The 12,941-nt window shown below is 38.7% G+C and overlaps 1 protein-coding gene across 1 annotated transcript in view; it reads right to left on the reverse strand.

Moving 5' to 3' along the window:
* Nucleotides 1–231: 231 nt before the first annotated feature.
* LOC110097732 (carotenoid 9,10(9',10')-cleavage dioxygenase 1) overlaps nt 232–12,941 on the reverse strand; it is a 41,354-nt gene continuing 28,644 nt past the window's right edge. Inside the window, exons 13-14 of the mRNA XM_020824279.2 lie at nt 990–1,101; nt 232–503 (exon numbers count right to left, since the gene is read on the reverse strand). Coding sequence (XP_020679938.1) covers nt 465–503; nt 990–1,101 — 151 coding nt within the window. The 3' untranslated portion in view covers nt 232–464. The remainder of the gene's footprint in view (nt 504–989; nt 1,102–12,941) is intronic.

A 12,941-nucleotide genomic window follows, 5' to 3' on the forward strand; every position in this document is an offset into this window, starting at 1 on the left:
CCGGAAGGCGGCACTTCTTACCAGTTTGCAATCGGATTTAGGGTTTAGGCGGCACTTCTATCCAGCTGTTTTTCCTTTTGCTGTGCTTGTTAACTTGTCTTCCAGGTTCCATCGGTCCTGTACAAGGTATCAACTTAATCTATTGGTTGGGAGCTCTGGCTACTAACTAAGAAGTTTTGAGTTCAAATCTTGTGTAAGTGATGTGCGTTTTGCACTAAATAACCAAAAACAAAAAAACAAAACACATTGATGACCCGTTCCATAAGAAAAAAAAAGAGCCTGTAAAACAGGCACTTGTTTTACAACATTTCTGCACATCAGCAGGTTTAATTTCTATACATAATAAGCAAGCAGTTTTTGATTAATATAGACAGCAAATCCACATTTTATTGAGGATGTTTACCGGATTTGTTTTCAACAGTAATCTGATCACTCCGTTGGTATATATATAGGCACTGCTTTTATCATATTTCTGATTGCTGCTGCTGCTGCTGAATTTGCTCCTGTCAAATTTCATTTGGAAAAGAATGTTCAGCCTTCCAAATAACATGACAAGAATGAAAATTCTTTTGATGATGTGTGCAGTTCAATCCTGAATGCCTTGTCGAACAATATTAATAAGAACAAAAAAAGATTTTTGACAAGATGGAAAAAAAAAAATGGGTGACAGAAAAATGCAAAGCTTGGAGTTCAATCCAACAGGTGGAAGCTTGTAGGGTTGTAAGGTTAAGGAAATAATATACAACACCAAGCAATACATTAAGATTTCGTTTGGGAAGACTTTCTTACTACTTCTTCAAGCAACTTTCTAGTATAAAAATTTTAATTTTTAAACTAGAAAGCTGTTTTAAGAAGCAATTAAAAAACTGTCTCAAACGAAGCCTGAGTTTATATTTAACTTCAGATTGGCAGGTATTAAGTAACAAGAAAGAGCTTTTTTATTGTTTTATTATTATTTTCTTGTCTAATATGAAGTTATATTCACTAACCTCGTTGACGAAGAACGCATGAAATCCGTATGGTACTCTGCAGGGCAGGTCAACAACTGCCACTGGTTCAGGAGACATTGTCTTGGCATCAATTACATTGACTTTTGATTCCCTGCATTGTTTAATCATTAGATGAACAAGTAATACATGTTTCTGGATACTACAAAATAAAACAAACAAGGACAGATTTGCGTTGCAGAATTGAATTGAGGTGAAAAGCTAAAATCTAACATCTATGCATGTTGTTGCTTGCTTCTGTTTCTTTAAACAACAGAAGCAAGATTAAGGCATTTAGATTCTAAATTTACGACACTAAGGCTTCGTTTTGGACGGTTTTATTTCTGCTTTTTGAAGCGGTTTTCTAATACAAAAATTTTAATTTTTGTACTAAAAAACAGCTTTAAGAAGTAGAAAAAAAAAAACATCCTAAATGAAGCCTAAGTCTTCTAAAACTAGCTGATAAAATACATTAGTATACTCGAGATAATGAAACCATAGGAATCTTAATCATGTCCATATCCATCCTCTCAACATTCTTCATCAACTCACTACAAGCCAAAATGTTGATCCAAGCTTAAAATTTGAGCCAAAACAACCTCCCTACTCGAGAGTTCGCAACTAGTAGTCTATTAGCATAAGAGAGAATTAATTATGGGAGCTTGTGCTCATAGAAAATTTTACGCCATATCTGAATAAAACTCGGTCTAAATGTTAGAAAAATTTTTGTTAAAACAAATATAATCTACCTCAAGAAAAACAATATCTAGCTCCCTTCTCTTTATCACCTTGGGAGGCTTCATAAGGAAAGGTGTTTAAAGTGAACATAAGTGATAATGAAAAATATATCCGTCAAAGGTTTGTGGAATGATAGAGAGGAAATGTGCAATCCTCGAATAACACTCAATGAGATGGAGAGGGAAAAATCAACAAGACAAAAGTAAAGAAGAGCAAGATAGGACACGAAAAACTTCTAGAGTGGCTCGATCAATTGACCTATTTCCACCACGCAAAAATGGTTTATTGAGTCTCTAAGCTGATTAGAAAGAATAGGATCTCACAAAAAAGGTCACAACAGAGGGGGATAGAGAGAAAAATTACAATAAATTTCACCCTTTAAGAGAAGAGAAGAATGCTCTTACAAATAAACTATAAAGAGATTTCCAAAAGGTGAATGAGAAATGAGAGAAAGTAACCAAGCTCTAATCCAATCAAGATAAATCTCGACCTTGTTGAAGGCTTTCTTTGAATCTTGTAGTCGATGCATGTGCTAATTAATCAATTTGCCAACCTTGATTTTCCAACCCCCTGCCCCATCATGCCTTCCTTGATCATATAAGACTCTAAAAAAGAACCACTCCCTGGGGTGTAACCACTATATGGCACTATTGGTGGAGCATGAAATCAGTTAACAAGGTAATGATTACGAGAGCATGATATCATGGGATGTATGTCTCCGTGCATGGCAGGTTGCCATAATCGTTAGGACAAAGATGATGAGGGATAGCAATGCTGAGAATATTGGACACCAAGACCCCAACAGAGCTAGGAATGCAGTAATGCAGGGATGATGCTTCGATTTCATATATACATAGGCAATGAGAATGAGTAGATCAGCATGTCAGATTGCATAATAACCTAGAAATTGATATTGGGATGTCCCAAATGCCAAGGCAGCTTTGTGCCTGACACTTCCAGAGAGATCACCGTGATTGGCAACTTTGAAGGGTTTATGATACACCCGGCTCAGACTAGCTCGGCCAGGCTAGCCCAGTCAGACTAGGCCGAACCAGCCATGTGGCTGAGCGGAACCAGGGGCAGCAGGTGGGGAAAGTTTGACCCACCTTGTGAGGCCCATGAGAGCTATTATTTATTATGTAAGGAGGAACTAAGGGGGAGATTGATGCGGAGCATCTTAACTATAAGTTGCCTTGCGCTTATCTTACCTATTATTATTTCTTTTATTTTAAATTCAGTTTATTAGTCAGCATCTTTTGTTATCTCCTGCTGCATTTTCAATTCCGTTAGCATCTTTTGGTTGTGGACGTTTTGTCCTTTTAGTTGTAGTGGTGAGGGTAGCTGCACATGCCCAAGCCATATATAAGCATATTTTCTAAAGAAGGAGGTAGCTGCTTATTTTCCCTGAAATTATTTCTCTGTTCTATTGCTTGTAGTCTCTTATTCTGCTTCTTCCGCAGTGCCGCTTCAGACTTGGTATCAGAGCTCGGCATGGCAGATTGCAGTAGGCGCGGGGCTGGTGACGAAGATCACAGCCTGGAAGCCCTTTGGGACGCGCATTCTAAAGTAGTCCGGCAATTGGATGAAATAGCATCGGATTTGTTCCGTCTATCTACAGAGGTAAGGCGGGAATTCCTATCAATCAGAACGGAGATGACGCAGCAAAATGCAGTTCTGGCTACTGGTCGGCTTCACCGAAATAGGAACGGCGCAGGTAGAGAACGACGAAGAATTCATATCGCGTCGGACGTCACGGAGTCCGACGAGGAACTGGGCAACGTTCGGCCAGGAATGGGAGGTGGATCAGATAGTGAGCCGGAGCTGATGAGAAGAAACAGAAATCACAGACAAGAGCCGCCTAGAGGAGAATTCAGAGTCAAATTAGACATACCATTCTTCGACGGAAGACTTCATATCGAGGATTATCTCGATTGGGAGCGCGCAGTTGAAACATTCTTTGAATACATGGAGATAGAACCGGAGAAACAAGTCAAGTATGTAGCGTGCCGACTCAAGGGAGGGGCAAGTGCTTGGTGGCTCCAAGTATTGCAGAGTCGAAGGCGCGAAGGAAGAGGTTCGGTACGCAGCTGGTATAGGATGAAGCAGCTTCTTCGTTCACATTTTTTACCCACAGATTATGAGCAAATGCTATATTTGCAATATCAGCATTGTGCGCAGGGAAATCGCTCTGTTAGCGATTATACGGAAGAATTTTATCGATTGAGCGCACGCAATAATTTGAACGAGACAACTAATCAGTTGGTAGCTCGCTATATTGGGGGATTAAGGGATTCAATCCAAGACAAGTTGGAGCTTAATTCAGTCTGGACTCTTTCTCAGGCTGTAAATTTTGCGCTCAAAGCTGAAATTCAGTTATCTAGGCAACCTCGCTCTCAACAAGTTCGTCGATCATATGCTGAGCAACCTGCTGACACTTACAGAACTCTTAATAGTTCCAAAACGTCCCAGGCCTCTCATTCAGCTAATACTCCCACTCCTCCAGTAACCGTGGAGTCAAAGGGGCAGCCTCAGAAACTTAAAGCTCCAATTAGGGAAAATCCTTATGTTAAGCCCAATGTTATCAAATGTTTTCGCTGCTTCCAGCAAGGCCATAAGTCTAATGAGTGCCCAAGACGGCCACAAATTCAGTTATTGGAGGCCGAGGCAGAGGAAGGAGAGGAGAATCTTGAAAATGACCAAGACTTTGAACAAGAAGATTTAATAGGAGATGAAGGAGAACAGCTTGTCTGTGTCCTTGAAAAATTATTGCTAGCGCCTCGACAACCGACTAACTCACAGCGAAATGCCATATTTAAAACCAAATGCACGGTGAAAGGCAAGGTATGTCAATTGTTGATTGACAATGGGTGCACAGAAAATGTGGTTTCTCGAGCTATGGTTCAAACTTTACAGTTGAAGACTACCAAGAATCCACATCCCTACAAGATAAGTTGGGTAAAAAAAGGAATAGACATTGCAGTCACTGAAATGTGCCGTCTATCCTTCTCAATCGGGAAACATTACATGTGCGAGGTGTTATGTGATGTTGTTGACATGGATGTATGTCATCTTATATTGGGGAGGCCATGGCAATTTGATGTCGGAGCTATTTATGATGGAAGGGCTAATACTTATTCGTTAGAATGGAAAGGTAAAAAGTTGAGGCTTTTATCTCAACCACCTGAAAACTCATGGGACTCCAAGGAGAAATCAGCCTTGCAACTTGTCACTGGATCAGCACTATTGAATGCTTGGAAGGAGTCATCCATAATGTTGGCCTTGGTAGTAACAGAACCAAATGAAAATTCCAGCTCAAACAAAGTTCCAGAAGCAGTACAGCAATTACTCCAACGTTATCAGAAAATTCTATCTGAGACGTTACCAGCCAGTCTACCGCCATTGAGGGCTTTGCAGCATCAAATTGATTTCATTCCTGGATCGGTATTGCCAAATTTGCCTCATTACAGATTGAACCCCACGGAGCAAACTATAATGCAACAGATGGTTGATGAATTGCTAGAAAAGCAATTGATTCAACCAAGTTTGAGCCCTTGCGCAGTGCCGGCTTTACTTGTGCCAAAGAAGGATGGAAAGTGGCGTTTGTGCATGGATAGCAGGGCAATCAATAAGATTACTGTAAAGTTTAGATTTCCGGTGCCTCGGGTGGACGAGCTGTTGGAAAGACTGGTGGGTTCTACAATTTTTTCTAAACTTGATCTGCGTAATGGATATCATCAAATCCGAATTAAGCCCGGTGATGAATGGAAAACTGCGTTTAAAACGCGGCAAGGACTATTTGAATGGAAGGTACTTCCCTTCGGCTTGTGCAATGCGCCGTCCACCTTCATGCGGCTGATGAATGAAATCTTGAAGCCTTTCCTCAACAAAATCTGTGTCGCTTACTTTGATGACATCCTTGTCTACAGTTCGACAATGGAAGATCATATTCAGCATTTGACATCCATCTTTGAGACATTGGAACAAAATCAACTTTATTTGAACCGTGCCAAATGCAACTTTGCAGTCCCTAGTGTCTCATTCTTGGGCTTCATAGTTTCGGCAGAAGGTGTTCAGGCGGACCCTCAAAAAGTTGCAGCTGTCGCCAATTGGCCGGTACCCAAATCCTTTTCTGATATTAGAAGTTTTCATGGTTTAGCTAACTTTTATCGCAGATTTATAAAAGGCTTCAGCGTGATATTGGCACCGATTACTGACTGCCTCAAACGCAAGCATTTTCAGTGGACAGATGACCAACAACGAAGTTTTGATGCTGTCAAAGAAATGCTTACTTCAGCACCTGTTTTAGCAATTCCAGATTTTAGCAAAACATTTCATGTGCATACTGATGCTTCAGCGGTAGGGATTGGAGCTGTTTTGAACCAGGAAGGTCGCCCCATTGACTTCTTTAGTGAAAAGTTATGCGAAGCCAGAAGAAATTGGACGGTGTACGAACAAGAACTATATGCGGTGGTGCGTGCGCTGCAGCATTGGGAGCATTACTTACTCCATCAAGACTTTGTTCTATGGAGTGATCATAAGGCGTTGCAGTATGTCAACAGTCAAAAAACGGTAAACCGTATGCATGCACGATGGATTTTATATTTGCAGCGTTTTACTTTTGTGCTTAAACACAAGACGGGTGCTGAGAATAGAGTGGCCGATGCATTGAGTCGTTGCCATGCACTGATTATACAGCTCCAAACCGAATTAACTGGAATGGAACATCTCAAAGATTTGTATCCTGATGACAAAGACTTCAAGCAAATGTGGCAGAATTGTGCCCAAGGTAATGCGACGGGTGAATTCTCAATTAGGCATGGTTATTTATTTAAAAACAATTTGTTATGTATTCCCGATTCTTCATATCGCCATCAGCTCATTCAAGAGATTCACGGCGGCGGTCTAGCCGGGCATGTGGGTAGGAATAACACAATTGCTCAACTACAAGCTCGTTTTTTTTGGCCTCAGCTACGTAGGGATGCTACTCGTTTTGTCGAACGATGTAGTATTTGTCAAACGTTTAAAGGGGGCAGCCACAATACGGGATTATATATTCCATTACCGGTGCCGGACACCATTTGGGAAGACTTAAGTTTGGACTTTGTACTTGGACTACCGAGAACCAAAAGAGGCAATGATTCTATCATGGTGGTAGTCGACAGGTTTTCAAAAATGGCGCATTTTATCGCGTGTAAGAAAACCTTTGATGCACTTAACGTTGCCAAATTGTTTTTTAGGGAAATCGTGCGACTTCATGGTATTCCGAAGAGCCTTACTTCTGATCGTGATGTCAAGTTCATTAGCCATTTTTGGCGAGAACTGTGGAAGCGTTTACAAACAGACATTAGATTGAGCTCGCATATCATCCGCAGTCAGATGGTCAAACTGAAGTCGTCAATCGTACTTTGGGTAATATGCTACGATGTTTAGTACAAGAACAATCGCAGTCTTGGGATGATATTTTGCCACAAGCGGAGTTCGCTTATAATTCCATGCCTAATCGTTCTACAGGGAAATGTCCTTTTAGCATAGTATATACCAAACTTCCAAATCACACTGTAGATATTGCTATGCTTCCAAAGTGCAAAAGCTCTGCTGCAGCTTCGTTAGCAGAACAATTTGCTAATACTCTTCAAGATGTCCGGAGCAAAATAATTGAATCTAATAGCAAATATAAGCAAGCAGCAGATCAACACAGACGTCAGCAAATATTTTCACCAGGCGATTTGGTAATGGTGCGTCTCCGTCGTGAACGGTTTGCACCCGGATCATATTCGAAGCTCAGTCGTCGCAAGGTAGGGCCTATTCCTGTATTGAAAAAGATAAATGACAATGCATACATTGTCGATTTGCCCGTCGAGTACAATACTTCTTCTACCTTCAATGTGGCGGATATCACACCATATCATCCACCAGATAACGCTCCCACCATGGCTACACCGCTGGAGCAAAGCTCTTCCTCGACAGGGGAGACCTGATGCGGAGCATCTTAACTATAAGTTGCCTTGCGCTTATCTTACCTATTATTATTTCTTTTATTTTAAATTCAGTTTATTAGTCAGCATCTTTTGTTATCTCCTGCTGCATTTTCAATTCCGTTAGCATCTTTTGGTTGTGGACGTTTTGTCCTTTTAGTTGTAGTGGTGAGGGTAGCTGCACATGCCCAAGCCATATATAAGCATATTTTCTAAAGAAGGAGGTAGCTGCTTATTTTCCCTGAAATTATTTCTCTGTTCTATTGCTTGTAGTCTCTTATTCTGCTTCTTCCGCAGTGCCGCTTCAGAGATGTTTAGGAAGGTCTTAATTTAAGAAAAGAATGTTGATTTGAATTAGGAAAATAGGGTTAGATTTTAATTCAGATTTGAGAGGGAAGTAGGAAGGATTATATTAAGGTTAATTGGATAGTTTTACTTTCATTATGAGATTGTGTTTGTTGTAGGTCTTTTTGAAGTTGTTCCTAGCGCCAGCTAGAATTTGTGGGAAAACAGACCTACCTCTCGAATAGTAGATCAACTGTATCTTTCATTATTGTTGGAGGAGTAATAAAAAATTAGCCCCCATACTTGTGTTCCTACAATTTCTTCTTATCTAATTTGTTGTTTTTGCTTCCAAGTCACATTAAATTAGTATCAGAGCGAGGCTTTTGAGAGATGACAGCATAGAAGATAGATACGTTGGAAGGCATAAGTGGTGCAAATCAAATCCAAGATGGAAGAGTTCTCAACCATCAAAGGTTTTCAGCCATGAAGAATCAGATGGAGAGCCAATTGGAGGGTTTATGGAGATGAAATCTAAAACTCCACTGAAGATTTCAATTGCTAACCCTAACTAAGATTTGACCAGGATTCCCTTGGTCGAATCAAAGGGAAAGGAGATCGGAAGAGAGGAGTTCAACGAGGTTATTTTTTTCATCAAGAGCCACTTCTTTTTTTTTTTTTTGCTATTAAATTTCTTGTCATTTCAAGAGCCACCTCCTAGGGCTTCGATAAGGGGCAAATTAGGGTTTCTAGATGGGGGAACAACAAGAATGGAATTTTGTGCTGGAGGTGGTGGGTTGGCCGACAACTACATGAGGCATTTCGGGAAAAGGGAGTGGGCGACCAGAGATTGAGAGGGTTGAGCCAAGCAATGGGGATTAGTTCATGCAAGGAGGAAGTAAGAAAGGTGGGATTCCCACCCTCGATAAAAGGGGGAACCATTGAAGGGAGGGGAAGTTGGAGTAGAGATGCTAGAGTGAGGAAGTTGAAGATGTCGAAATTTGACGAGGAGGATGCCCATGGGTTGGTATACTAGGTGGAGAGGTGTTTCGTGGCGAATGGGTTGAATGAGGAGAAGAAGCTTACGGTCGCAGAGCTATGTCTGGAAGGGAAAGATCTAGCTTGGTTCCAGTAGAGGGAGGATGGATATCCATTCCACTCTTGGGAGGAGTTTAAGGATTGCTTGTTGGAGCGTTTCTGAGCCATTCCGGAAGGAAAACTACACGAGCAATTCTTTGCCTTGACCCATGAGGGGGACATCATGGAGTATAGGGAGAGATTTCAGAGGCAATATTAGAGGAAAATTTCATGAAGGATCTAAAGCCTAACATACGAGCAAACCTCCAATTGTTGAGGCTGAGGGGGTTGATGGAGATGATGGAGCTAGTTCAGATGGTGGAGGATCGGAGACAAATGGAGAGGACTAGTAAGAGCGGAGTCACAAGAGGATCCTACAAGTGTGCCTCGACTTCACTGAAATTAAGGACCCAAACGACGTCATTTTAACTGGAGGCACCAATGGAGAATAGCAGGGGAGTTCTCCCCGAGGGCCACCTTCAAGTGGCTAACAGAGGTAGAGGTGTAGGACAAGAGATTGAAGGGTTTGAGCTTCTGATGCGATGAAAAGTATGCACTAGACTATCGGTGCAAAGACCACGCACTCTAGGTACTTAAGGTTTGTGATGGAGAAATTAGAAGAGGGAGGAGAGCACCTACACCTTGATATGGCGTAAGTGTCCCTTAACTCGGTTGTGGAATTTACTCCAAATCACGCCATGAAGTGAGGGAACAGTTAGAAGAGCAGCTAGTGGTGGCCTTGGTGGATAGCGGGGCTACTCACAACTTCATCACAAATTGGGTCGTAGATGAATTTAAGTTGAATTTGGTAGATATGGGGAGCTTTAGAGTCATGATGTGGATAAGAAAGGTAAAGAGTAATGGGATTTGCAAGGGGTTGGTGCTGATACTCTAGAGCCTACAGATAGTGGAGGATTTTCTTTCCTTGAATTTGGAGAGTACTGATGTGATCCTAGGGATGAAGTGGTTACAAATGATTGAGGAAACAAAGGTAGACTGGAAATCTTTGGCTATGGAGATTCAGGTGGAGGGAAAGACGGTGGTGCTACGAGGAGATGCCATCATGTGCAAGACTATGGTCAAGACAATATAGGGAGCATGGGCTGGGGTACTTGGTGGGGCTGTAGAACCTGGATGAGGTCCTAGATTAGGAGTCGGTCGAGGTCACTGAGTGTGTACATCAGCTTATGCAATAGTTTCATGAGATTTTTCAATAGCCTAGTAGATTAATGCCACTCAAGAAGAACGAGCACACCATTACCTTGGAGGGAGCTTCTTCTATTAATGTCTGTATAATAATTTAAAATTTTGAAAATAATTAAAAAAGGAAAAAAAATCTAAATTTTTATTTGAATTGGAGCACTGCGGCGTTAGGCCTAGAGCATTATTTTTTCAGTGCTTGTAAACAATTACAATTTTTTCAGTGGATGAGAGAAAGGGAAAAATAGATTTTTGGTCTCAGGACTGCTTTGCCATTTTTACAAAAATTGTTAAAATCGAAGGTGATACTAATCATATCTCTATTATGAAAGATTTTGATTTTGATTGCTGACTTCTCCTCAAACAAATTTTACTATATTTTTTTTGATTTTATTGAACTTTTATAACACAACTTTTTGTATGTTTTCGTACTGATTATCCTGAATATTTTTACTGCAACATTTATGATTTCACCAGATAAAATAGAAATTATTGAATTTTGTATAATTTACACTGTATAGAAATTGAGTATTTTTATTTAAGCATATTGTTAATGCAATAATTGAGAATGAAAATATATGATTGGGCAATAGCTGATTGCTATTACTTTTATTATAATGTGTGTAAAAGACAAGTAAAGACTAGTTGACAAGTTGGTTAAAAATTGATTGAACTGTCACCTGTATGAGATGGTAAGCCGACAGGCTTTCCTTTAAATATTATGAGTTGGATGTTATCATCTACTGATTCACGTGATACAATGATATAATGATTGAGAGTTATAAGAAGTTATTATCGTAATGACGGGAAAAGAGTAATGACTCTATTTATTGAACTAATAGTTACTGATTATTGATTACCGACTATTGAAAAACACTGTAATAACTAGACCTTATTTGTTTAAGCGTGACCACCGAAATGCATGTTGTAGATTCATTGTTACTTTATAGCTTTACCAATACTGTATTAATTTATTGTTGTTGTATATATTTATTATTACTATATTGCTTTACTATTACTGCCACCGGTTTTATTGACGATACTATACTAATATTGTTATCGATATGGACATCGATACTATTTGATACTACTATTGATTCATTGTACTAATACTGAGTATGTGATATACTAAGCCTGTAATATACTGAGCATATGATTAAGATACCAATTTGATACTGATATAGAATAATTATATAGCATGTGTACATCATTATATTGTTTTACTGCATTGATATGATTCCAACAGTCTTTACCGATGCTTTAATTTTACCGCTTTATATAATTTTTTTAATAATTGATAGTAATGATATGATGACTACTTTATCGATTCGATACCCGTACAAGCTACTGATTCCCCACTGTACTCTTTTATTAATTTTTGTACTATTTCATTGGCTTCTATATCGTACTACTTTGCTATTTATAGATTATACTGCAATTGCATCTGAGTTTTATTATTATTGTACTAATTCTTGATTATATGACTTACTATTATTAATTGACATACGATATGCACATTGTTTTTTTATCTTGTTTTGAATTTAATTATAAAATTTAGGGACATGCTGGGCTTTTTAGTTCATTATATGTGGTTTAAATAATTTCAGGTCAGGAAAGATTCAAGAGTGTAAGATTGATCAGGATTCCTTAGGTTCAATTTCTTTTTATTTTAGTTATTCTTTTGTACTCATAAATAAAAGGATGTGTTGTGATCATATGAATCATGAATATTGTATATTATTTATTTTTTGTCAATAAATATAAATGGATATAGATATTTTGAATTAGGGGTCTGAGGAAGATCAGAGCCGAGTTATTGTAGGATTCTAATAATTGTTATGACCCGGCCTGATACTCGATTTAACGAGGTGGGTACTGAAAGTCGGACGGTATTACAATTTCATCCCAATTTCAAATAAAATCATATTAACATAAACTTTTGAATAAACTGAAGAGCCAATAATCACAAAAAATATAAATCAATCAATATCAAAACTAATCATTTTCATCAATCGTTTTACCTGTTGTCATTTATACGTCGTCTTCTATAAACATGTTCTTCCCTATCAGCCATTCCAAGAACTTGAAATCTTACCTAAAAATATTAGTTAATGGAATGAGTTTACGAAGTAAACTCAGTGGGTAACTATTATAACAATTAATATGAATATTCGTATTTACAATACTCTGATAATCTTTAATATGCATCCAATCATTTCTTAACTTTATTTCATTCATTTCGATAATTTATACATATCCGATCATTTTGCTTTAAAACATTTTAAACCATTTTGATATTTCATTTTCTCATTTAATTCATACAGGAGCACCGTCTCAATGTACAACCTTTTCCATTTTTCCTTTTCCATTTCCATTATCTTTTCTTTTTTACGTGCACGAGTACGGCGTCCCCAGCCAGTACCATAAGGGGGTGAACTCCTGTAGGTTTTCAATACATTTTCCTAATTATATTACATATGTTTTATTTCCATGCATATATAACTTTTTGCTTCCCTTTTTCTTTTCTATTTTCCCTTTTAAATTCTCATTTTCATCCTTATTGTTACAATTGCATATAGCATATCTTACATGTATCTCTATGAATGTTACCTTTTATTTTCATAAACTTTCAAACCTTTATAGCGAATGAATTTGTTCTTAAGACTATAAAATCATAAGATAT

This window comes from Dendrobium catenatum, unplaced genomic scaffold, assembly GCF_001605985.2.
Source record: "Dendrobium catenatum unplaced genomic scaffold, ASM160598v2 fragScaff_scaffold_1344, whole genome shotgun sequence".
Lineage (NCBI taxonomy): Eukaryota > Viridiplantae > Streptophyta > Magnoliopsida > Asparagales > Orchidaceae > Dendrobium > Dendrobium catenatum.